At 45.3% G+C, this 27,225-nt stretch overlaps 1 protein-coding gene across 2 annotated transcripts; it reads right to left on the reverse strand.

The window, feature by feature from the left end:
- Positions 1-5,993: 5,993 nt before the first annotated feature.
- On the reverse strand, positions 5,994-25,297 carry LOC119437101 (uncharacterized). 2 transcript variants are annotated; one of them, XM_049660285.1, is made up of 5 exons: positions 25,139-25,297; positions 19,315-19,681; positions 14,366-14,625; positions 8,197-9,885; positions 5,994-8,020 (listed from the first exon to the last, which is right to left on the reverse strand). In XM_049660285.1, exons 1-4 carry the CDS (start codon positions 25,139-25,141, stop codon positions 9,841-9,843), a joined length of 675 nt encoding a protein of 224 aa, XP_049516242.1. In that variant the 5' UTR covers positions 25,142-25,297; the 3' UTR covers positions 5,994-8,020; positions 8,197-9,840. The 2 variants fall into 2 exon arrangements, with proteins under 2 accessions (XP_049516242.1, XP_049516241.1); XM_049660284.1 differs by having other exon boundaries at positions 8,197-14,625; positions 25,139-25,296.
- Between the last annotated feature and the right edge of the window lie 1,928 nt (positions 25,298-27,225).

Raw genomic sequence — 27,225 nt, forward strand, 5'->3', positions numbered from 1 at the left:
ACGACAGTACAGTATGAAATACGGTTACAGTCTCCGCATATCTCAGCACGCATCGCCACAGGCAAACTTAGGAAAGCCTGCATAGTTTCGTATTCATAATTATTCATTGTAGCCTGTGACTTCACATATTCCTGTTCTAATAGAATTAATTGTCTGTACTTTTTCAAGTCTTTCCATTGTAGACGTATTGGATGCAGAATTTTCGAACACTAGTGATTTGCCCCGCGAGATGTAGTCGCGCTTCAATCGCGCGACCATAATTGATGTCGCTGCTAAGTGGCTTGGAACCGTATTTCAGCCTCACCTTCGCGACCATGTGAATCGACCTTGGGCTGAGTTCCAGGAGATCGCGTCCGGCAACAGACCGGAAGTCGATCAACAATTTCAGATGCATTGCGCCACCTTGTGGCGTCCTATGAAAACGTCGTGATGGCGGCGTTTTAAAATTTCTGGATCGTAAAAAACTTGCGCATGACACCGCGCTTTTCGCAGGAACTTATGTTAGTTAGCTCGTTAGTTAGAACTAATGTTAGAACGTAGTTAGCTCACCCTGGTGGCCACGTGAGCACGTCAGCGCTAGTACGCGCGCTGCAATTGGCATATCCGTCTTTAATAAAAAACGTCATAGTCTCTCCTATATCGTGTGTAGGTTCTTTGTGCGTTAGCGCACATCGCTCCGGAGCGTCGCGCCCTCTTGCAGCGCCGGTTGAAAGTTGCATCACAGTAAAGCGTAGCGCCACCTTGTGGCGCCCATTGAAATCTCCGGGGTTTTCGTATAACGTGACGAGAGTGTACTAGACAATGGTCGAGTGGGCCGAACGGCGCTCTCCCGCTGACGCGCCGCGTGTGGAAAAATTGTGCGAGGGCACTGGAAGCGAACTGGATTGGGACGGAGACGCGCTCCGCGGCATATTCAACGTACCTTCGCTGCGGGCACCGAGGCCGATTGCGCATAGTACGATCTTAAAATAGTGCTTATTTGAACTGCAAATTTATGTTCACACCATTTTGCCAAACATATATGTTTGAGGCATGAATTATACCAACACAACGTCTTCAATTGACGTCTCACCATGCTTGCAATCCATTAAAACTGGGTGCCCCATGTGGTACCCACGCCTTATCTTTTTTAATTTAAACAAATTCTTGGCTTTTACGTGGCAAAACCATGATATGATTATGAGGCACTCGGTTTAGTTTTCACCACCTGGAGGGTTCTTTAACGTGCACCGAAAAAGAAGTACACGAGTGTTTTTCCATTTCGTTCCCATGGAATTGCGCGACCTGGATTGAACCCGCGAGTTTCAGAGCGTAAAGCTGTGTCCACTATATAGCCACTAATTATGCTACCGCGCCGGCTTCCTTTCTTTTTTTTTTGATGTATCGACTGGAAAAAAAAAATTCCACGTACGGCTTACGGCCAAAGATTAGCATATAGCATGGCTAACTAAAACTGTTTTCAGCGCTCGAGACTCACAAGTGTCGGTGGTGGTGGTCGTGGTGTCACTCTGAAAAGTGGGCCGATCCTGGTGATAGTGCAGAAAGAATCCAAGCTCAATGGCACATACCCCGGTGGGCTCGGGGACCTGTAACACGCCCTTGAACTACCTTTGTCACACGTGGGACCCGAAGAGACAAAATCACCAGCCCTTCCCCTGTTGATAAAATGGGGGTAAGCGAAGCTTGTCGTCCGATTCTAGCGTGAGGGTTTTTGAAGCCCATGCAAAACATCAGCGAAAAGCCGCGGACCACGAGTTGCGGGAGCACGATGTTGAGGCCAAACGTCAGCGAAGAGGCGCCAACCCAGAGTTTAGGGCAAACGAAGCGGAACGCATGCGACAGCGTCGTCTTGCCACAAGCTCCGCTTACCCCCATTTTCTCGACAGGCTGGTGATTTTTTTATCAAGCATTTTTGCATACATAACCTTAATCTTTTATCCCCCCCCCCCCTTCAAAATCTACCTTCTACCGCTACTTATAACTGCAAGAGATCCGGTCACATCAATTTCTTCTCTGCTTTTTTCCAGAAGTACTCTAAACGTCTCTTGCTTATCTCGACTACTGACCGGTCGACGGTTCCGTCCACTTAAAACCCAAGCGCTTCTGGAAGGTATACCTTATCTACGGTTCTCACTGGATGAATCCCTTCGCATTCCATTAGGATGTGCTGAGTCGTTTGGCTGCAACATCCACATGCCTAATCTATTCCGAATATTTGCTCCGGTATGTTTTTGTCCTTAGGCAACCGGTTCGAGCCTCAAATAGCAAGGCACTTCCCTTTGTGTTATCGTACAGATTTTCCCTTCTAATTTCTTTCTTCTCCAATTAACATCCAATTAACTGTCTCTGTTTCTCTTTCTATCTGTTGTCTCCTGGTTGTCTACAGTTTCAATTACCCTGTACTGGGTTGCCAACTTGACCTTTTCCTCCATTCTGTGTCCCCGCTTTTCAAGTACAGATACTTGTGCACATTAGCCGCCCATTTATTTCCATTCATGTTCCCGAGGCTGACTCGGGAACATGAACCAACTAAACTTAGAAATTTAGATAAATTATCAGGCACAGCCGCCAAGCACATGGCTGTGTTGGGCAACGTCCTTTTCCTGTAAGTTTGGAGAAACCGATACCTGGATTCGCTACAGGTATTGCACTAGCCGTATAAGAGGCGGGTTTATCGTGAGCAGAAACGGTGACCATCGGTAAATAAGAAAGGCTACTAACATAATCATCCCTGACAGAAGATGACCCCCCCCCCCCCCACCTCAGAAAAAACCTGGATCCCCCATTTAGGTTCAGGCTAGGGCATATACGCAGCCGGTAAGTGCGAAGTCAGGCGAAGTGCGGAGTCAGGCGCTTTTTTCGTGTAGGTAAAGAAATAGCCCCAATATCTCCGGAACGGCGCAACCGAGCGCCGCGTCTTGTCGGAAAGCGCATCTCTCCGTCTTCAAATTTGCCGCTTCAGCTAACTCCTCCATACAGAAACAAGCATACAAAAAGCAAATGATTGAATGTCGTTCCGGAGTCTCCGATTGGCCGCGCCCGCCACGTGACTCCATCGCGGTTCGCCATTGGTCCGGTGCTCGCTCCGTGGTGACATCATCTGCTCGGCTCTTTGCTGTCTGCACCTCGTGAGCTTTGGACAGTCTCCGTTATCTCGACGAGTGTCAAAGCGGGCCGCTACGCGCACATCGCAGAAGCGTGGCCTATCCCTCCGTTTGTGGACGTCTCAGACCCGCGGCTAAGCATTCCGAGCATCGGCGACGCGGACTGCGCGACTAAGCGCATCGAGCGTCGACTCCTCGAGCCCGCGGCTAGGCATTTCGCGCATCGGCACCTCGGACTGCGCGACTAAGCTCATCGCACGTCGACTCTATTATCATATCGTCACGATATCGCTTAACAATATCTATCATACCACCACTTCAGACAGAGAACCTCATCATGAGCTCTGTTCACTAGGCCCCTTGGGCTGGCATTAGACACCTGGCTGCAGAAGTGAGGCATATCATACAAAAGTACAAGTTGCAAAGCCCCTAGCAGCAGCATTGCTGCCATGGGCGTCGGCAGGGGGGTAAAAAAGAGGCACTTGACCCCACCCCCAAGCCACACCAGCACTCCCGTCCCCCCCCCCCCCTTCGCCGCGATGCAACGGGTTTGCACCCCCCAAGACAAATCCTGCCGACGCCTATGGTTGCTGCCTATCTATCAGTGGCTCTCTGATCCTAAGCTCCACAGCCATTGTCAATGAAAGGCGACTCGGAAGGCTGCTGAGAGCCTTCATTCATTAACATGGTCGATTCTACCAAAAGAAAACAATGCCTCACTGACTGCACTGGAGACTGATATAATGAGGCGGTCTGCAGGCACAACACTGGAACTATGTTCATGCCCACACACAGTTCTGCACCTCACTTGGTTTGAAACCGAGGCACCATGCTCTTTGTAGACCAGCAGTAAAGAATGCCATACAATAAAAAAAGGGGGAGGACGGAAGGGTCATCAGATCAGAGGCCACATGTCCAAGAAGCTCCACTTCACAAAACACACAAGAAATTTGGAGCCTTTTAACGAATTGAAGAGAAGATGAAACTTTGAGAGCCATTTTCTCAAAATTGTTTTTTTTTTTTGCCTTTCTGCTCAGTTTGTGGAGCCAATTTCTTTGTTACTGTTTAGCCTATTTTGACTCAGGTTTTTTTTTGTCACATTCCTTGGGCTACAGTGCATGTTGTGACACTCTAGATTTTTATCTTGACTTTTTATAAATTTGTGACATGGCTATTTGTTCAACCCGAAAGTGTGCTTAATGCGAAGGTAACATAAAAAAATGCCACTCAAAAAAAAAAAAAAATGTGTAGCGAAAAAAAAACAAAAAACAACAAGCAAGACTGTCATGACCTTCAGCATGCATTCAGCTATGCAGTCAATACTCAACGAGCCTTCCATCGAGCTTTTTAAGCTCCCCAGGCCCTCCGGAAAGTTCCAGAATGCCCAAGAAAGAAAAATTCTGCCCAATAAAATGTTTTCAGGTATCACTCTGAAACATTTATGGAAGCATCAGGGAGACATTCTAAACATGTGTGCCAATTTTCATCAAAATCCATGAAGAAATAAGACAGTTGATTTTCAAAGCCATGTCACCGCTTAATTTTGACGACACAATTATTGTTTGTACAATTTTGCTCAACCTCGCCTACTGAAAACAGCCTACTGTTCCAAGTGAGCTGCAATATTGGAATGTGGCCTTTCGATGTGCAGAACGAACATGGTTATGTTTAAGTAATTTTATGCAATGGCACATTTAAGTCTCTTGACCAATGCTCTCTTTATTAAATTTTTCATACACGGTTTTACACACAATATAAAGACAATAGTTTCCCCCCGGCCCCCCCAAAAGGCATGTTCTTTGGACTACGAAAATGAAATGAAAAACACATGCAAACATCTGAGATTTACTTTGCAAGTTCTGTGCAGAACACTCCTGTCAGATGTGTACATGCAATGACAATTGATGCAGACAAGCATTAAAATCAGTGAGCACCATTGACTCCACCGAGCAAGCTCGTGTGACGAGGCCTATGGACCATTTCAATGGTCGTTCGTTGCAAAGGCTGTTAAAAATGCACGTATAACAAGTGTATAACCAGCAGCACGTGTAAAAAGCAATGAGCATTTTTTACAAGACGAGTCTCCAGTGTTGCTGTAAAGACTACAGTCACCAATGTGAAGCATAGCTTAGCAGAATGTGTTGCTGGGCTAGTTGGTTCATACTTGCAGGTTAAACAAGCACACACCTTTGGCAGCACAAAAGAAGGTAGACACAGGACATAAGCTTACCCACAACTAAAATAAATTCAGAGAAGACGGCATGCATTTAAAAAGCAATAAAGGCACAGACAGCACCGTGCATAACCAAATCATAGTATTAAAAAAAATGTTTTTCATTGCTGCGAAAAATTACAGATGTGTCACTGATACATGCCTTCTCATTCCTTCTAATATAAAAAGCTTCCAATGAACCACAAACAAACATGTCTCCACTCGTATCTAGAATTCTGATACTACAGGGAAGCAAAGGCTCACAGCCACAGGACCAACAATGCGCTGGTAAACTTTAGTAGTGAGTTAGTACCTGTCCAGTGTCTACCTTCTTTTGTCCTACCTAAGGTGTGTGCTTCTTTAATTTGCAAATGTGAAACATTTACTTTTGCAGTGGCATGCCACTAAAGCTTGCCTTCACTATTCCTTCATTGAACTTCCGCACACCATGCTTGACAACTAAAAATTACAGTGTCACATTTTTGGGCAGTGTGCATACACCTATGAAGGTAGACGGCCAAATGAATGTGGCTGCAAGTCATTTAAGATGTCTGTCTTGTCTCTGAGGAACTTTTTTTTTTCTTTTTTCTTTGCGAAGTTGCAGGTTTACTATTTTGCAAATACCATGCAAATTTAGGCGAAGGACAGGATGAAAGGAGAGACGATGTACACAGCACTGACTGAGAACCACTCCTTATTGCATTTCCAGTTGCAATATATAGGAATCCCTATGTGCAGAAAGGTACAGAAATGTATATATGGCATGCCACTGTTGCCTGCAGTTTATCATACATTTGATAAGTAGTGCATTTCGCTGCAATGCAAGGATGTCGAGGGCACGCTTACACATGGATCACAAGTGAGATTCTACACAGAATGCCAGCATGATGCAAATCTCGAACAAGCGCCGAGAGGTAGTAGCGAGAAGTTCTTTCAAAAGGACGCATGACTTGTGCATCAATCTGCTGAGCTCTTATGGCAACAACTTCTGCCTCGGCTGCCAAAGAAGAGTCACCAGAAAACTGCACCTGGACAAGAAGCTGTCATCCTTGAAGATGTCTCAATCCCGGCCGATGCTCAAAAAGTGTCACGAAAAGAACCAAAATTCTGCGAGCATCCAAGGCTTGACAAGGCTGAGTTGCTCAGCCTTGTCAGAAATACCGTCGGACAAGCGAAAGAAGATGCAGTTTGTCAAGTGCTGCAAGAAGGCGTTGAATGCCTGCCCCAAGACGTCAAGGCAAGTCCTAATCGTGTGAACTCTGTTGCCGCCTTGCTATGAAAAGCCAACATAAAGGTCCTTCAGGCAGACAAAGAAGGCGCCTTCGTGATCGTCTCAAGGCATGTCTACGACAAAGCTGAGCTAGCCATTTCCGACAACTTCAAGGAGCTCTCTGACGTCAGCCCAGCAAAAGTCAAGTCAAAAGCTGCCACGCTGTGCGACGAAGCAGGGCTGTCTGCCGTCGCCACGCCTGTCAAGGCAGAAAAAGGATTGAGCCTGTCTGTAGTGTTCTCTGCAAAAACCCAGAAAGAAGGCTACCCTTTCAGACAAATTGTCTCTGAGTGAGGCACCTGGCAATGCCTGGTTGGTTCCTACTTATAGAAGATGCTCACTGTCCTGCACATCGATGATCCGTGTTTAATCAGAAGCCCAGCAACCATCGCGGAGTACCTCTGGACTGAGTGCCGTGATCGAGTGAGCGCCTTCTCAGTAGATGTTAAGGACCTATATTATTCTTTGCCCCATGAGTCTGTAAGTGATGAAGTTAGCAATTGCATAGAGCGATTCAGGTGCACAAAATTTCAAAACATATGACCCATTCATGTAGACAGGTTTTTAGAATTGTTTAGTTTTTACCTTCACTCTACTTTTATCAGCCATAAGGATACTTTTGGATACCATTGGATCCCGTTTGAATTGGATCACTCCTAGCACCGGTACTTGGTGATCATTTATTAGTGCGATATGGCAGGTGCCTTATGGCTAGCCTCCAGAAGACAAGTGCAGTTAAAGTGTTCCGCTTTGTTGATGACTTCCTAGTTTCTCACTGGACTAACCAAAATGACCAACAGTCATCTGTAGCGAGTTTTAACGTACTTCGTTCCAAGATGAAGCGTTTAGTACTGACATCTGAGCTACCATCTGACAATAAGTTGCAGCTCTTGGACATGGAATTGAACTTTAGGTTAGACCACGTGTGCTGGCATTATTGACCCCACTCATGCAGAAGTCTTTTACTTTATTCATCTGCCCATTCAAAACTTGTTAAACAAAGCATCGTTCCATCCTGTCTCAACACAGCACTAAACCGGTCTTGTCATCATCAAATGACAAGTAGCTTTGTACACCAAGTGCAGCGGCTACAACATGCTGGCTATCCAACACACTTCTTGACCTCCACAGCAGAACAGTTTTAAGCCACTATGAGACAGCAAAAAGTGGGGACAAGAATGATTCAAACAATGTATATTCTAGTTTGGCTGTGATTCCTATGTGCACGACGTTTGCCAGAGGATGATAAAAAATTGCAAGAAAAATTGGAATAAAAGTTGTATTCACTGCACGCACTAAACTTTTCGCTCTTTGCCACAGAGTGAACAAAGAAGGTTCAAAAAAGTGCAAATGTGATAAGAAACATGCACAATCTTTTATAACCGCACATGTAAAGTCGTATATAAGATACCATTTCCATGGTAGAACGCCCGCCTCGGCTGCGGGAGGCTGTGGGTTCGATTCCCACCGCCGCCGGGCACCCACTGGTTCAAAAGGGTACAAGCGTACCCCGGCCTGGCGTTCGGCTTCCTTCAGGGGTGATACGCTTGGGAAAGGAGCCTGCGCCCTGAATTCCCGTCGAAACCAACGTGAGCACGGCACCTGGCTACATAGGGCTAACTGGCTGATGTATTAATGATCGTTTACGAGAACACGCATACTTGCTCAGGCACAGTCGCAAGTCATCTGGCAGATCACTGCAGAAACTGTGGCTGCACACCTCATATTGAAAAATGTATGCTCTTGGGACGCTACCCAGAACAACGTGCTTGTTAAATACGTGAAGGTTTCCTAAAACATGGTGATTCATGTGTAAGTGTGCCCACTATATCCTTACATTGCAGCGAAATGCACTACTTATCAAATGTATGATAAACTGCAGACAATAGTGGCACGTAATATACATTTTTGTACCGCTTTGTGCGTAAGGATTCTTATATACAGTGTAGACCGCTCATAACGTAAGTCGCCGGAGTCGCGAATATCCGCACTAAAAGCGGTACCGCACTATAACCAAAGCAACAATTTTCGAAGCCCGCACATATGCAAAACATGTGCACCGAGCCGCCATGCGTATGCGAAAGTCGAGGAAGGCGACTAGAACGCGTGCATTCAATTTACAGTCGAATTTCGTTAATTCGAACCGAATCACACGGCGGCGCCTCCGACCGGCATTGCTCCGGCACCGCCATAGAGCAAAAGCTTAGGAGAGACCCCTCAATGTCGCGCGCAAACATAAAAAAAGGAAAGAAAAAAAAAAAAAAAAACGTGGCGGAAATTTCACCCCCTCTCAAATGGCAAGGTCGCCGATTTTGCGTTGCGCTGGAACATGCGTGTACGTGCCAACGTCTCAGCCACGCTACCGTAGCCACGTGTAGAAACCCTTCTTTCTCCTTTATGTTTCCTCTACTTTCTAGTCACGTATTGACCTTGCACGCTGCGGCTATGGCGCAGAGGAAAGCAGTGGTGCTGTCCCAGGCCGGCAAACGCCTGCTTCCCGATAACGGCAGAAAACGAAACTTCGGGGATTGAGCTGGCGCTGGGCCGGCTGGAGCGGCGGTGGGTGCGCACGGTGACAGACGAAAGTGAGGGAGCTACGAGAGAGGGTGAGGGGAGCCACCGAAGCGAAATCCGCTTTCCTGCCGCCCTCCTCCCTCACATTCCACGGTTTCCGCGTGCGCCCTTCGCCATGCCGTGCCGGCGCCGCCCGCTCCCTGAAGTTTCGTTTACTGCCGTTATCGGGAAGCAAGCGTTGGCCGGCGTTGGCAGTTTCGTGGCCGTCGCTCACTATGCGTGATATGTCACGACTTGCACTCAAGATTCTGGTTTCAGCCTCACTGGCTGTTCATTAGCACCACGTGCCCTTCTCCTCCACTTCGTCTCTCTTTCTTCCTCGAGCACTCCGTAGGGCGCCCGTTTGAGGGGAGCGTTGGCCGTCCCCGCTGACTTCCGTACTCCCAGGCAGCCGCACTGTAACCAGTATTTCGTTTCCCGCAACTGCACTATAAGCGATACGTGTATACATGGAGTGCTATGGGAAAATTAACGAGAGTCTGAAAAGACCGCACTATATCCGGTCCTGCACTATAAGCGGTTACATTATAAGTGGTCTATACTGTATTGCAACTGAAAATGCCATAAAGAGTGGTTGTCAGTCAGTGCTCTGTACGTCGTCTCCGCTTGTCCTGTCCTTCGCGCTGTTTTTGCCCCCTTCGTCATGAACCAACCAGCCCAATTCAGCACACTCCTGAAGTTTAGACATGGATCAACCAGGGCAGAATAGAAGATGTGCCAAACACCTGCAGCACAAAATGGCCTTTACTGATCAGACACAATGGAGTGCATATTCAACCGATTACTTTTGGGGACATTACCGTTTGTCTGTGTAGCCTGACTCAACCAGCCGAAGCGAGACAACAAAAGAAACCAGCATGTAGGACATAATTCCCGTCAGCTTCATTTTCATGCTGACTCAGTGATCAACTGATTAAGTTTAACGTCCCAAGGCAACACCTGCGCTGCTATGAAAGATACTAGGGGGTGGAGACTCCACCTTAATTTAGACCACCTCGAGGTTCTTGGATGATAAACCCAACACACAAGCTTTTTTTCTGCAGTCCACACCCATTGAAACATGGCCACTGCAGTTGGGAATCAAACCCATGGCCTTGTGCTGCCTAGCAGCAGAACACTATAGCCACTGCGACAGGTTATTTTCATATTGTGTAGCTGTTGAGTGTACTGACATCATCATCATCAGCCTAAATTTATGTCCACTGCAGGACGAAGGCCGCTCCCTGTGATCTCAATTACCCCTATCTTGCGCCTGCAAATTTCCTAACGTCATCACCCCACCTAGTTTTGTCGTCCTCGACTGTGCTTGCCTTCTCTTGGTATTCCACAGGGATGGGACTGTCCAAAGTCATTTTGGAGCAGCTTGGAGCAGAGTAAATTTCATTGTGGAGAAGTTTAGAGCAGGCCAATCTGAATTTTGGTGGAATAATGAAATATGGCAGCGCACTTCGAAACCACGATGAAACAGAGAATAAACCAACACAAAGCGCGTCCTAGAAGCACGCTTTGTAGCTATAGCATACTAGAATATGGAAGAGTGGGTCGAGCAGAGGCACGGTGCATGTTTTCCTGTAAAGCCGAAAACATCAGTGGAACTACAATCGAACTATATATTCTCGCGCCGACGCTCATGATGATAGCAGAAAACGTTCTCAAATTATGCGTCCAATCAATGCGCTAACATAATTTCTGGGTCACAATATGTCACCACAGACCCAGAGAGCCGCAATCAACCCTGGGCTGGTATAACGTAAAACGATTCTAATCTGTCTTCATTGCGATAGCAATCATGGACACTCCAGATGCATCTCTGCCGTCGTCGTCGCTGTTATGTTCTGTATAAAGTCCAGGGACGATAACATTGTCACCGCGTGCCGTATGCTGTATGTGCGAGTGAAATCGTGCGAGGGTGAGCCGACGATGGTGGTTCAATCTCGCGTGTGCAAGGGAGGAAAGAGGTCCCGCGCAAGGCACCGTGTGGGGAATGGAGGGAGGGAGGGGGGCATTCTGCAGCGGCTACTGCGTATGGCGCGGCCGCACGGGCCCTATCTTGAAAGCGGTCTGCGATGGGGACAGAGTGCGAGTTCTCATAGCTTCGTGCGCGCTGTGTTTTCGCCGCTTAGTTCACACTGAAGCAAGAGGCAGCACTAAGGTCAATTCGCCCGCTACTGCTGCCACGTTTCCTCACTCCAGCGTTTAGACAGCGAGTTTCCGTGGTCATTGAGTGAGATGTGTTGAAGTTTGCTCGTGCGCGCGTGACACCATGCTTGTTAATTTAGTAAGCCAATGTTTACAAGTTCATACGGCGGATAAAACTACTATCCTTACTTCATATAGCTGTCTCCTAATGTCCTATCGCAATGGATGCTTCGCCTTTTTATTCCAAATCCCTTCGTGATGTGTCAAAATGGATCAGGCCTCGCCCATATGGGCATAAAAACAGATTGGAATATTTCTGCGGTATACTGGCCCTGTGAATCGAGACGCCCGCGCGCTGATCCCACTGCAGCATGCGCCTCCCTATAATATGTAGTTCGCTTGCAGTGCTCTCAGCCTACTTTTTGTTGTTTTGCACCTCAGCTAGAGAGTGCCGTGCCGCTCGGCCCAATCTACCGTATTCTAGTACACTCTAAGTACAGCCGCCCTGGCCGTTCCGACAGCAGTGACAACAGCCTAGAGCGGCCGTGCGTGCGCTGGCCACTTGCCGGAAGCGCCAAAAAGTCCAATGTTATATAAGCGCGAAAATCACGAGAAACTGTGCGCAAGGCGCCGTCGCATGGTCTGCGGAATGTGATTGGCCGCACTCTTTTTCGGAGAACGAATCCGCTCGCTGTCCGCGGTCACTGCCGGAGCACACAAGCCGAAGCCGTTCTGGTGCAGCGGGGCGCAATTTCGGTCAATTTTCTGTGTTTGGCGCAGGAATCTGCGTTTGTATCAAAATGGCGCAGGAGCCCCACCCCTGTATCCATTCTGAAACTCTAATTGTCCACAGATTATTCATCCTACGAATTACCCATGGCCTGCCCAGCTCCATTTTTTAACAGCGGAGCTGTTTAAGCCGGCCGTTAGTCGTCCACAAAATATGTGGGCCGATCCTGGTAGTAGTGCAGAAAGGGTCCAAGCGAAATCGCACATACCACTGTGAACTAGCGAAGCTGAGCCTGGCTAAGTCTAGCTAAGCATGGTTGGGACTAAAGCTTAGTCATCGATAGCCAATTGATAGCCAATGAATAGCTAATCGATCAATAATTAATAAATTCTGAAAAATGCTGGGGATGACTTGGTAGTGCTTAGCCTAGCCCAAGTACACAGCCAATACCTTGCAATAGCCAATCGATAGCTAATTGATAATCGATGAATAATCAATATATTCCGGAAAATGCTGTAGATGACTTGGTAGTGCTTAGCCTAGCCCAAAAGCCAGGACTAGCTAGGTGCCCATCAGCTCCGCTGTCTTTTTAGCATTGCGCCTCCAGTGCAAGCTATGCAAATTTGTTCTCTTAATGTCAATTAGGATATTGGCTATCCCCGTTTGCTCTCTGATCCACACCGCTCTCTTCCTGTTTCTTAACGTTAGGCCTAACATTTTTGTTACATCGCTCTTTGAGCAGTCCTTGTTCTCGAGCTGCTTTGTTAACCTCACAAGTTTCTGCCCCATATATTAGCACCGGTAGAATGCAATGATTGTACTTTTCTTTTTAATGCCAGTGGTAAGCTCCCAGTCAGGATTTCGCAATAAACATGATAAACATACTCCTTTACAGACTCTAGAGGCTGACTGGCGATCCTGAATTCTTGTTCCCTTGCCAGGCTATTGAACATTATCTTTGTCTTCTGCATATTAATCTTCAACCTCACTCTTACTTTCTCGGTTAAGGTTCTCAATCATTTGTTGTAATTCGTCCCCACTATTGCTGAATAGGACATGTCATCTGCAAACCGACACTATGTACTGACATAATGTTGACCAAATGCCTACAGAGCAACAATGTGTCCTGAACAAATGGCCACTGCTACAGTGAGTTATTGCACTGGGTGTTGCATCATGTGAAATCAACACAAGATCGGACTCCATGGTCCGCCCCTAGCTCTCTGACATGCACCGAAGGTCGGCTAGTACCACATGACCCCCAGCGGCTGCAGACCCATGCCACAACAAGGGCCAGAAAGCATTCCCCTAATCCCATCAAGAATATGATGCCAAGTGAGCAGAGGTAAACACTTGATGTAAATCTGGCCATGACTAAGACAAGTCCCCTTGTCAATACAGTGCTTGGGGTTTCCCTTGTTCACCCACCCTTGATCACCCCAAGTCAGGTAGGGTACAAAGCAGCTTAGGAATATTGGAATTGATGGCCCAAAAAATGCTCGTATACATAGAAGGGGGTTCGTACTTGGCACCACGAACATGATGCTAGCATGTTATGCAGCCACGTGCTATATCAATTCCACACAATGGAGCCCCTCAACTTTAAGCTGTTCCACTGCCAAGGCTCATGAGGAAAGCCCATGCAATTTCTAAAATAGAGAAAGTGAGAACCCCACAAACCTCAGCACACAGCAAGCACAACACTTCTGCGGACAACAAGGGCATTGGAAACTACAACACGGTGCATCCTTCAGTCAGTTTAAAAATCTACCACCGTGCTGCATTCTTCGTGTACTTCTGACTGCCCAATAAGATTAGATCAATGCCAATATATATATATATATATATATATATACACACACACATGCTACCTACGCCAATGCTGCTTCATCCAATTTCAAAATGGGGCCTTCAAAATACGTACACCTGTAAGCAAAAGTACACGGACCAGGGGTTGCGCGATAAAGCCGATTTTTTCCTCTGCCTGTGAACGCAACTTGAAATTGAGGACTGTAGTCCTAACTTTGCAGTGCGAACTTTTCAGTGTATTTGTCCATTCCAGTTTATGCTTGTTAATTATGAAGAAATTCAGTTTTTTCGGCAACCCTATGGTTCATATACTTTGGCTCACGGGTGTACATCATCATATGTGACAACCTTCAAGAGATTTCATGAGCGTTCCGATTAAGAATCTGTGCACAGACAATTTGTACTAAGACAGCTTCACCATGCTGTGCCTGTCTCTCGCACCCTGACTTAAGCAGCAGGCACTTTGAGCTCACAGTCATGCTCATGTGAAAGCCGTTTTCAATGTCTTCAGCATAGCTAGAACTGACCCGTTCACTGGCCAGGTGCTTGAGCAACAGTTGCACTGTGGCATGTTTTGGATGTTTCTTCCTCCAGGACTCCAGAACTTCAAATCCAGAACAGGTCAGGCAACGTTTTAACTGTGGCTTAGAGGCACATTTCATGGATTCCAGCCGCTCAATCTCACCCTCCTTGACATTTATCGTTTTTGGAAATGCCCGAACAACTGTTTTCCATGGACACTTCTGTTCACAGAGATACAGGATGGCACAGACCAACTCCTTTTGACCTAGAGAGAACAAAATGAAAACAAGAAACAAGGACCAGTAAGAATAAGAGAGTAGCAAAGTGATGGTGTAATAAACATAAATGGCAGGAATCTCTTCAAAGAGTGATTGTTGCATTACCCACACTCTTAGGTTTTCGAGTGAAAATTTCCTTCCTATAACCATGGCATTGTTGCATTTAATTCAATTCTGGGGTTTTACCGGCCAAAACCACAATCTGATTATGAGGCACGCGGTAGTGGGGGACTCCAATTAAACTTTGACCACCTGGGGTTCTTTAACTGCGCCCATTCCATGATATGAAGGCATTGTTGCATTTCGCCCACATTGAAATGAGGCCACCGTGGCCATCAGTAAATCAAAGTTCTAGTGAAAGTGTTCCTGTTCTAGAAAAAGTGTTCCTGTATGCCAAGGAAGATATTTGCTTACAAATAATTCTAATCTAGCATGTACAAATGCAAGCTCCAGTGCAACCCCCCCCCCCCCCCCCCCCCCATGCCGTGGCTTGTTATAAGGTTTTGCCTTCCAACATCCAGATTTGTGGCGTCATCTAGTGTCCACTGGTGGTAGTAATGGCAGGGCTGGTGCCTTACTTTTCAAGCATCATGAACACAAATATGGTATAAGAATGCATTCAACAAAAATACCATGAAACAAAATTTCGATTAATTTCGTCATGGTGATAAACAATGTTGGTATCAACCAGCCACATGCATGGTTTTCACTCTGTTACGATTGGCCAGTGGTGGCAGCAAACTTTGAGCCACTCCTGCTTTCCTGTGACGAAATGCTTCAGCTTTGTGAAGCTACAGTACGTCCCTTCTCATCAGACAGACCAATGGCGACATCATGGCGCGACACGTTTAACGAAGAATAATTGGTTGATGGATGCCACATGGCCGCCGACCTCAATGCTCGGACCAAGAAAATCCAGGGAAAGTGCGTTCTATGCCGCTTCCTTACGGCCGTCCTTACTAGCCACCCAAGCCGCCCGTCAAAAGAACCAGCTAACTGCTGGGCCATTCCATGAGCCAAGATGCGTCGATTGAGACAAGCGTTAGCCCTACTGTCAACGAACGTCCCTTCCTTTCTCTGGGGCAGTGAGCCGTGTGCTTCGCACAGTGTTCAGTGAACAAAGATGCTGGAGTAATTGTGCGCACCCTCACCCTCAAGGCTGAGTCTTAGGCGACTTCGGACACTCTGAATGGAGGAAGGCGTGATCGCAAGTTTTCCTGGCCTATGGATCTAGGGAGGGCAGGGGGGTTTTAAGCGGACTTTTCTGGCTCCTCTGGTGTGCTTCAATTCAATCACACTAGACTGTTGAGACGTAACATTCTCTATTTCTCATGTAAAACCCAGTACTCTTCGTTCTCAATGAGAAGCTGCTCCTCTCAATGTCCTCAGTGTGGATGAGGTGGACGATGGCGTGGGCCAGCTACCCCTTTTTGATATGCCCGACCCCAACTCTTACAACTCGTGCAACAGCTCATGTGAGAGCCAACAGAGTCATTAGCTCTATACTCTCTTCCTGGAATTGACAAACTAAAGCTTTGGCCATTGGACAACGCCAAGTGGTACAGTAGTGACCAGTGTAACGTGCGCTACAGCATGCACTCAGAATCCACTTTACTGTCCCTCGGCAAAGGACCTTATCAATTTTTGGGTGTCCATTACATTTGCCATAGAAAACATTGTACTGTTATTTTATTCAAACTGCAGCATAATGGATGAGGAAATACTTCAAAAGTAATGCTCCTAAATTGTTTTTTTTAATAGATAGCCTATGCCCATTTATTACGGTATGAAGTCTCAATTCCCACAGAGAGCAACAAATAAATAATTGCATCACATATCACTGCAATCAATTCAATATGCTTGACAAGTGCAGCATGGAGGTCATGTGGTGTCACAAACCTCTGGTGCATACACTAGTTAGCCCAGTGCAGTGGTCGAAAGCCACATCCTGAAATAAGTTACACCATGAGCATGTTGCAGTAAGCTGGGCACACTGCCACATCAGCCATTCCTTCCTACTTCAATCTATGCTTCTCTGCATTTGACATGGGATATGGCTGGTCCTCCCCTGTTGCTTCCTTGGGAATGTGGAGTATATGCACACCTTCTCTCCCCTACCACCCAATTTAGTGTTTATTTACAGTCAACTTTTAGCAACACAGTTACAATGAGGCCTGCAACCACTACACCAAGCTGACTGACCTGTGCATCATTGTTTTGTGATACCACGAGACTAGGATCTTCAAATTCCATTATGTAACAAGGTGTGCTGCCTCAAGTCCACCATGCTGCACTTGGTGTACTTTTTTGAATTGGTTGGGTTGAAAGATATGATGAATGATTTGTTGTATGCTTGTGGAGTTGAGGCCTTATGCTGTGATTATTATGACAGAAGCTACCTAATAAAGCAAAAAATAAAAAAGAGAACATTTTGTGACAGCACTCCTTTGGAGCAAGGAAATTTCCTCAAATTTGCTGGTGTTCATGTGGACTAGCTGGTACATAGCCCTGGCCTGAATATAACATACAAGCGCCATTTGTAAGCATGCTTAACTTTTGAGCAGCATGTGAGAGGTCGCTACTTGGTAAGCCACTACAAAGAATACAGTTGTATTCCAGTTTAGGCAACGCTTTGTTATGAAATTCATCAACGGAGAGCAAGAGTGAGACATGAGAAGCATACACAATATTTTAAACAAGATAGAGTAAGTACGCCAAACTTGCATGAAAAAGTTTTCATATCTGTCATACTGAAGTTCCCAATGGTCACATAATTGTAAGCTTTGTCTATTGTTCCTCTTTCCAATAAGTGCTCTCTGGGCATTGCTACAATGCTCTCTGAACTAATGGGCCCATGTGAGCACCTGCTCAAAAGTACAAAAGACAACAACAGGACGCGCACTTTGTACCCGGGTGCACCAGCCCAGAGAGAGGTGTTCTTGCATCCTGACGAAAATGTTAAGGAGCAGACAAGCACTAAACCCAGTGGTTGTAAGTGTCTGGTGCATGCTTGTGCTCCGTATCCAAACTTAGTGCTACTCATTACCATTACTGCAAACAGCAGTTACGAGCAAGATAATGGGCTGAACGTGTCTGCCCATTTCAAAAAATTGCAAACGGTTCTCTCTCTCTCACACACATGCAAGCACACAAATGCATTGTCACACATGAAAAAGAAAAGGTATGCTGTGGTGTGAAGAAATGAACCAGTGCATATTTGTCTTCAAGCCAAGCATTCTAACCACTAATTCATGTCCACTTTCTACTGTGATCAACTGTTATAAGCTAGGAAATGTGCTGAATGTGCCCATCCTCAGCTGCACAGAACAATGTGCAGTAAGCAGGAAAAGGCTTCGGCGTGGTGGTTGCGATATCAGCTATGCGCATAGGATAAGCTTCTTTCCATTGAACCAGAGGATGGACAGCCGCAGCCGGGTCCTTTGACTGAGACAAAAGAGGTGGAAGCCTTAGAAGGAGCCGCCTGGGAATGGATGCATTACAGCCCCTCTATACATGTTTTCGCCGACCAGGCTAGCAAGTACCGCCAACCTACCCTTCCCCTCCGTGCTGCTCCCCCGCTCACCCCCTCAGTTTCCGGCGTCAAGTGGAACTTCCGTAATGCTAGCTTCTGGTTTTAAGCGGAAGCGACGTCACTGCTGTGTAGAGATGCGAACGTGCAACAAGTGAAAATTCAGGAACCAGAAATCTCGGAAGTGAAAGAACCGGAAACAGAAACCCCGGAAGTGGAACTGGTTTAAGCGACAAATCGGGAAATAGCGGCGCACATCAAAGGTTGGCGTTACTTAGCAAAAGCAGCGGTGGCGCGTGGATGGAGTGACTTTAGGATGCATGTGCTTCAAAAATGCCCTGGAGAAAATGGTGCAGCAGCTCAAAACAAAGCAAACCGTGAAAGAAAAGGAGCCACGATAAAATGGCTCATGACTGCTGTTCACAGTAATTTAGTAAAGGGAATACAGGAGTCACTAGAGCCTGCCAATTTCTTTGTAAATACACTAAGTTATAAGTACACAACCAATAAGTGCTCACAAGAGCTTCAGCTTTGGCCACGTACTGGTGTATATTAGCACACATGCCTTCTAGTACCTCTTTTTTCAGAGAAAATGTTGTGAGGACTGCATCATAATACTATGAGCCCTCTGTAATTACATAGTTAAGACTTAGGTCAGCAGATAAATTACTGCTCATTCGCATTCATATACAACAGCGCACACAGCCATATCATATACAAAGGTTTGTTTTAATTTGCTGCGCTAAACCGACAGGCTCTGCATTAGTCACACAGAAATCCTGACCAGTCTAAGAAATTTGTGTGTTAGTTGGTTTGCAGTGTAATATGTATTCACACATTTTTTTTGTACTCTTATACATGAAGGCCGGTTATACCTACAGGCTCAAGAAGGCCGCTCGGCAAGATGGCAGATAACAGAAAAGGTATGGGGGCATGTCAGGGGACTTCTATGCAATTACATGCTTTCTAGCCGCAGTAGTATTTAAAGCTGGGCAATTTCGTGTTGGTTCGTTCTCGGAACAGCGCAACAAGATGAGATATGAAAAAAAGTATTATAAATAGTGTATTAAAGAGTGTTATAGACTACACAGTATTATAGTGTAAACAGAAAATTAGCAATGGAATGGGACCATAATGGGTTTCTCACCAGTGTTTTCCAGAGGAGTTGGACGGTACAGAAAGGGCACATGACTAGGTGCAGAACACAGGCTGCAGGTGTCCCTGTCCAGTGGTATTTTTCGATAGGCTTGGATGTGCTCCGAAGCCTCCTGAATTGAGAATACAGCAGCAAGCCGCTCTAAGAGCACTGTTTCTTGGGGTGTGATCACCTCCCGGTCAGTGAGAATGTCGAGCAAGTCATGGATAGTATGGCAGCTGAACCTGGACCTTCGAGGAACATCCCGCTTGAGCAGACGCCATAAGTCATCTTGTTTTTCGCAGAACTTTTCAGTAGTCCACAACGCTTGCAGCTTGCCTAGCAGTTCCCTGAACTGCATTTCATCATTTCCATCACCCTGGACATGAGGAAACGAAAAAAAATTCAATCACTGAGGTGACAAGTATAAGCAAGACTGCAATGGTAGCTGTGCAGATGCACTGAATGGAAAGTGCAGCACCAGTGCAGCTTTCTGTACAAAGAATGTGTCACAACAGCTTAACATAAAGAATTACACATTTCCCCATAATGAGTGATCACTCACCGCCACAATTAATATTACCTTAGCACTGACAGACAGGAAGGTGCCACAATGAAAGAGGACGTAACATGTAAAATGCAGAGGACACATCCATAAGAAGGCACAAAGCTGCAAAGCATGGCTTGAAAGGAAGCATTCACCGAGGGCTCAGATTGTTCAAGCAATTGAATAGGATTATCATCTCTCCCTGTTGGCCAAAAGATTTATGTGCAGAAGTCTTTTGTGAGGTGGTAAATGAATTGCAGTGACAACACCCCCCCCTCTAAGACTCTTAACATTAGCTTTCTGAAAAACGGGCTGCTCTGCCAACGTGGAAAATGAGAGACAATGTGCCGTACAGCTGCCAATAACAAAAACACTACTTGGCAGCACGTCATCATTTCCCCCCAAATGATTCTCTACAAGATGCACATTTTATAAACAAGAGTAACAAAAGTGCTCTCTTGACTGCACAACCAAATTGCGAGTGCTTCATTAAAACAAAACAGAAAGTTGAACAAGCTAGGTAAGGATTTCGAATTTTAAAAGTAGGCTTACAAGGTACTGACATAAGAGAGACGGCGTTCGTGTTGTGCTTTTCATACTTCATTGTGGTTGTGTCTTCTAAGTGCGCTTTTAAAACTACAATCCATTTCAACAAATACTATTTGGGATTGAAGGTTAAAAGTTGCACTAGGAAACAACAATGAATGGTTTATCAACTTTGTAAGATATAACCTAGGCATTCATTTAGGCAGGAAAGAAGACTAACGACTGCAAAATCCACGCACTCTAGGTATGGACAAAACACCATTTTTTTAATTCTTATATTTTGAAACATTTGTCACACATACTGCATAGAAAATTACATACTTCATCTGAAAAGCAACAGATGACCTTTATACCATAGCTTGAGAATAGTAGCATGTTTTTTCACAAGACGTTTTTGTGGTGTAGTAACATAAGCAACATAAGGAGCAGAAGCAGGGCGCTCTGCTGGTGGGGGACAACACTAGCCCACTCATCTGGAGCTACTGCATGTCAGCCGGACAGAGGGGCTGATGGACGTGCTTTCAGCTTTGACCAGCTGGAGTTCTTCATTGTGAATCCAATGCTCAGTTCATGAATGTTTCTGTATTCAACCCTTATCAGAATGTGACCGCAGCACCCAGGAATCGAACCAGTGACCTCGTGCTCAGCAGCATAATTACACAGCTGTTAAACCAATGCAGCAGGTGGACAGAAAGACAGTAATGTCTGATGGCACTGGATTAAACTTTGATGACATAACAAATCTAAACAAGGCTTTTTACAGTCCAATTTAGACACGGGGCTGGAACATAGTGCACCATAGCCTTTCTTCACTTTTAAAGCTGCTTGCTAAACACAGCGGAAATGAATCCAGTGCACACCTTGTGTTTCACTAATCAGAGAAGGAATTGCCTTCTCTTGCTGGTACAATGAACCGACATTTACGCTTAACACGGAGCAGACTCAACCCCTTAATGCCATTCCTCACTCCTATTAAACAAGAAAGAGTTGACCGCAAAGCACTTCAAATTTGGCGTAGTTAAACAAAAGTGCATCCCTGACAATATAAAGTAACGAGTGGGCAAATAATAGTTAAAAAGCTAACTTTAGCAATTGCTTTGCCTCTGAACTCATTTACTGCCTGAGCAGCACGGTGAAGACCTCAATCTTGCTTTTGCTTGCTTGCTCCTCAAATAATTGTGCTTACCCACTACGGGGGGAATGACCAAGTTGAACAATAATGTACTAGTTTACAAAAAACTTTGGAGGACGCTTAAGCTTTGCCTTTAAGAGCGGAACACGATAGCATTCAAAGAGATCCCTGAATGCTTGTCAGGTTACCCGGCAACTGCAGCTTTCTTTTTTGTCCACCTTTGCCTCTGCGCGCCGCTGCCATTTTACGCTGCCGAGGAGGCAAGCATCATCTGGATGGCTTCCGCAAGTAATCTACCCGGGCACACCGCTGTACGAGTGGTAGAAATGCTGGAAATGGGGTTTGTGTTTGAGTTTCCTCGTAACAGAATTGTTTTCTTGTATATTCAAATTACAATCCGACGCTATCATGCCTGTAGGTTGTTTTAAAGTCGTGCTTTACGATTTTTCTGAGGTATTTTACTTTGCAAAATTCAATTAGTTCACTAATGCCTCTGCGTCATGTGGAGGGCCTGCGTGGTCGGGGTAGTTGGGGATGATTTTCTCCGCCGCAGACGCCGGCGCTTACACCGATGCCAGATTTTCTTTGACACGGGGCCCTGATGCTATGCAATAACAATGAAAAATAAAAGATATATATTTGAAATAATAAACTGATAATTATAAATTATGCAACATTAGACAAAATGTTTAGATAAATAATCTGCGAGCTTACCTTGCTTGTGATGTTGCACAACTTCCTTTATGTATGGTATAGTAAGGCATATAGCGCAATTCATAATATACATTCAGAGACTTTACCACTCTCAGTAAACTAGTTTTATTTAGTTAAAATGTAGAGCTTTATAAAACCTTATGTTCACAGCTGTCTGGCCTAAGGATTGTGCCTCATAATCAGAACTGGTTTTGGCACACAAAACCCCAGAAAGAAGAAGTGATACTTCTTTTTTGTTCGAGGCAGCCCAACTTTTTATTGCTTGAAAATGTTTGATTCAGGAAATCATGGCGCATCATGTTTTGTGTATCATTGGAAGTTCGCCTAGTGGTCACAGTAATAAGTTGTGTAAAAGAGTCATTTCTGTTTCCATCATTCAGTAACAACATGAAAGCACCTAACTGTCGTCAGCATGGCATTTGAAATGACCTTGGAAAATAAAGTTCCCTTACCATTTTTTAAATTTAGTGTGTGTAAATCAGTGTTAAGACGCCGGGGATGAGGCAGTTGCTGTGTTAAAGGCTTCTTGCTTTTCAAGCTCAATAAGTTGTTTTGCAGGTACCAGCTGGGGAGTACCCAAATCAGAATGTGATAAGTGTAATGATGCAGTGCCACCAACAAGATTTGAGTGAAAATGTTTTTCTTTGTACATTTGCAGAGCTGATACTTAGGGCACTTGGCTGTGAATCGTGCGAGCTACTATGTAAAAAATATGGGACAGAGTTGTTACTGGCAGTGTTGCCACTGACGCTCGATGTTTTCTACAAACTGTCAAATTATTGGCAAATTCGCTATTGTGAATAGGTGCCATGTTTGAGGCTAATCATCACTGTCATATATGTCTCTTTTGTGCTGTCAATGCTGTTTTTACGAGCATAACAATAAAAGATTGCATGCCAACACACTGCCATCTCTCGTCATGGACAACTTCTATGCGATGCACATGATGACGTCCTTGTCTGCTATATTATTGCACGTTGTGACTTCCGAAATACATGCACGGACGCCACCACAAGTCTGTGTGCTGAGCAAAACCTTGCACAATATGCCAAGCACTGTTGTTAAGCAACAGCACAGCGGTTAGCACATCTGGCTCCCAAGTGCACATTGCTGCAGTGACACCAAGTTGACATCCCAGTGGCGGCAGTCGTGGAAAATGTTTTTTTCCTTCATACCACGGCAATGGTGAAGCTCAGTATGAGAAGGCAGCCCGACGACATCAGAATAATGTTGATGACATTCACCATTGTCAGTGTTACAAAAATCAACCAACAGATGGACGGACAACACAAACCCAGTTTCGAGCACTGAACTGTTGTTGCAGTAAAATTACATGAAGATAATACTTGAAGCAGAGTTTATGAAACATCACAGGGGAAATTGAGAGGGCCGAGCTGGAGCAAGTTAGGTTTATGGCAGAGAAATATGAACTGCCCTGAGATAAGTACTTATAACAAAGGCATTTCGTACTTCATGAAATAGTATGTTAAGAGACTTTCAGAGTTTAAACAAAACTAATTATGACCAGTGGCCCAATTTCACAGATGTCTACCACATGAGCTGGCTCTAAGGCCTCACGACATATGACATCAACTGATGTCACCAGTAAATGTTATTTCCTTCTGACAAGGTGAAATTCCAGAGTTAAAAGCTAAATTGTGGTGTTTACTATCCTGAAACTGCACAATGGTTTATAAGGGAAGCCACAGTACAGTGAAGGACTCTCAGTTTAATGTTGACTACAGGAGTTCTTAATGTGCACTTAAATCTAAGTAGATGAGCGTTTTTTTGCATTTCACTCACGAGATGTCGCTGCCAGGGCTGGTAATCAAACCTGCCATAGCCACTGCGGCGGGCGAATGCTGCAGTCAGGAGACTAGGTATGAAAACATCAATTTGATGACATCTCGTTTGGTTGAGATAAATCGTCAAAAAAGAAAATGTGATGCAGACAATATAAAAGAAGACATTTTGTCTTTTCTACAAAAGCCAAAGGCATTTCACTGAAAAGCATACATTCACTGAAGAAAGCAGGAAACAACCAGTGATGTTTACTGTTAGAACTTTGCCATTCTGAGGTAAAACATCGATACTATATTGTTTTACGACAGATGATCTGAAGAAACCTCATGATGAGGGAAAATGAATTAAAAGTCTTGAGATGAATATATTCGTGAGAAGAAGGCCTAGTTACATGCAATACAATAATGCCAGGAGAAAGCAGTGAGAAAAGGTGCACAGATCTGTAATTGCAGAAGAAATGGAGCGGTAATAGTACGTCGTTGCATTTGAGGATCCGGCGAGTTTCTGGGCCTCGGGATCCATATTTACAACCTGGTTGAGCAAACCAGAGGGCCCCACGCTCTGAAATGTATAAAGGGGTTGAGTGCTAGCTTACACAGTAGAGCTGCCGACAAATCGGCTTTCAGTAGCTTCTGAGAATGAGGAACGTTGCACTCAATGCCAAGGTTCGTTGCAAAATGAAAAGGCTGACTTAAGTGATCAGAAAGAAGTTGACCAAGAGACTTTATTTAATAGACTTATTGAAAGTGAAAAAGAATCAACTACGAAAAAAAATTTGGGCGAAATCGGAACTTGGACATTATAAAAGCGCTAAGGAACGCGAAAACGATGGCAAAGAACATACATAGACTGGACCAGCGCTATCCCCAACTAGCCCAAACTTCTGCGTCGAAATCGGCAGTTCCACGTAGCACGCATTATTCGCGAGAGGTAGTCTGTAACACAGAAATGGGCAGCTTGGCCAGTTAATCAACAGTCAGCCAGCGCACCGGAACATATCGCAGCAAATCATCCTTTGAGCTTAGGTAACCCAGCAGATTGCTCGTCGAACGGCACGTACCGTGGCAAGAAACGCACAATAGAAATGTTCTTACCATAATTTTTCAACGTGAAACAAGGAACATTCGCCGACAACGATAAGAGCAGCGGTTGCACCTGTTGGCAGAACTCCAGAAATAGAAAACGAATGTGCACACAGCATAGAATAAAGACCAACAAGCGCGAACATACACATTTCCTTGCGCAATACCGCGCAATCATATCATATATGGCGCAATGCATGCGCTTCCTACCATCCTGCCAGAGGAGGTCGTTCTAGTCGGTTTTGGTTCGCAGCAGACGTTTTGGGCACCTTTTGTCTGCTGCATAGAGTTTCATATTGGTTTTTTATTTAGAAACTCTATGGTCTGCTGCGACCCGGTCGCAGCAGTGGCGGCCTTTGGTTTTATATGGAGATATGAATGGAGATGGTACAAAACATGCCAAAAAGCACAACAGACATTCCAAGGTGTATTTACCTTGGACATTCTGTCACCGATTGATACCAGCGGGAACGCGTTCCCGTTCCGCTACGCTTGTTTGACAAGCGGAGACCTCGCAATGCGCCAAAAGCAGCCAAAAATCACGACTTCCGAGATGGTTGCGCGCCACGTTGTAGCAGCTGTGCAGAGCTTTGTCGCAGTCACCGTGGTCGCAGTATCAAAAAGTAGTGATTTCTCACTTATTTTACTGCTACATTCCATTCCATTTTATTATTTTGATGAATCTATTTCTTCATACGTTTGCAAAGCATCGCCTTCGAGATTTGTTTTTATTTGAGAATATCAAACTAAAGAAAACCTTTTTTTTTTTTTGACAGATCGGCACTATAACAGTGTTATTGAGCGATTCTGACCATGAAATTAAATCTTTCTACAAAATTTTGTAGAGGAGGAAAGGGCGAGCGACGAGTCTTTCCTCCTCTCTGGCTTGTGCGAGCCGGCGCGGCTTGAATGTGTTGGCGGTCGTGCGCTGCGAGCCGATTTGGAGGTGTTTTAGCTAGTTCTGAGTGCAATTTACGGGATGTCAGTTCTTACGAGGTCGTCGAACAACCACTGTGTAGCCTTAAGGTGCAGCAGGAGCTACAGTATCTGTAAATTTCTTTTGGATGTGCAAAAATACGACGCGCATCATCAGCCGCGGTGTGTGCGCGCACATGTGTTGTGAACTATGTTTCGGTTTTCACTCGACGAAGAGTTGTTGTAAAACATTTCCGTCAGCCACCACCATCGTTCTCACGCATTTTAAGTCTAGTAGACTTCAAATCACCATGTCTACGTTAGCCTCCTGCAAAAGGCCGAAGGCATTGCTCAACACAGCGAGCACTGCCAACATATATACACACAAGCTTCGTGCTTCGATCGGCATTGCCTTTTTGCCCTGTAAGGCACAATATACAAATGGGATTGCATAAAGAGAATCCAACAGCTATTTGTAAGGCCACAATTTCCGTAAGATGGGTGAATGCGTCGTAGATGACTGAACTTACGAGACTGAAAAAAAAAAAAAAAAAAAGAAAGAGTTCATATATGTTTTCCTTTTGCGGCAAAATAAAACAGAATACGGGATAACAATGCAATAAGACTTCGTATGGTCGTGCCGCGTGCTTGGACAACTTGGACCATGCGCGCATTTATATAGTGTACTGCCTCGGACGCTCGCGCAGTCTACAGCTGGTCGTTCGACCACTCGAAAAGTGCGATTCACCATGTACGGTATGCGGTTATTATTAACCAAATTTTATTTGTGGGCTCAAACCTTGCCCAGCAAACAAGGCAGTCGTCCAATGTATCTACAGATAACAACTTGAACGCTTGTCAAGGTGAACAGCACGACTTTCTCCAGCAGAACGGTACCCACGCTGTTAGGATCGTCAAATGTTTCGTAAGCACTCGTTGCAGCTAAACCAGGCTTAGAATTACTGTGCTGAGAATGCTGCAGTAAGGTAACATTCGTGAAACGAATTTTCAAAAATACCTATCTGATATCCGAGGCTGATTGTAAGCTCAAACAAACGCGCACACCTCGCGCTGGGTGCTCCGTCCGCCCTAACGTCAGCATAAACTCCAGCCGCTTAACTACTTCAGACTTAAATTCCCATCACTACGCCTCACACGACCATTTCCCACGTAGAAGATGCCAT

Source organism: Dermacentor silvarum, chromosome 1, assembly GCF_013339745.2.
Source record: "Dermacentor silvarum isolate Dsil-2018 chromosome 1, BIME_Dsil_1.4, whole genome shotgun sequence".
Classification (NCBI taxonomy): Eukaryota; Metazoa; Arthropoda; class Arachnida; order Ixodida; family Ixodidae; genus Dermacentor; species Dermacentor silvarum.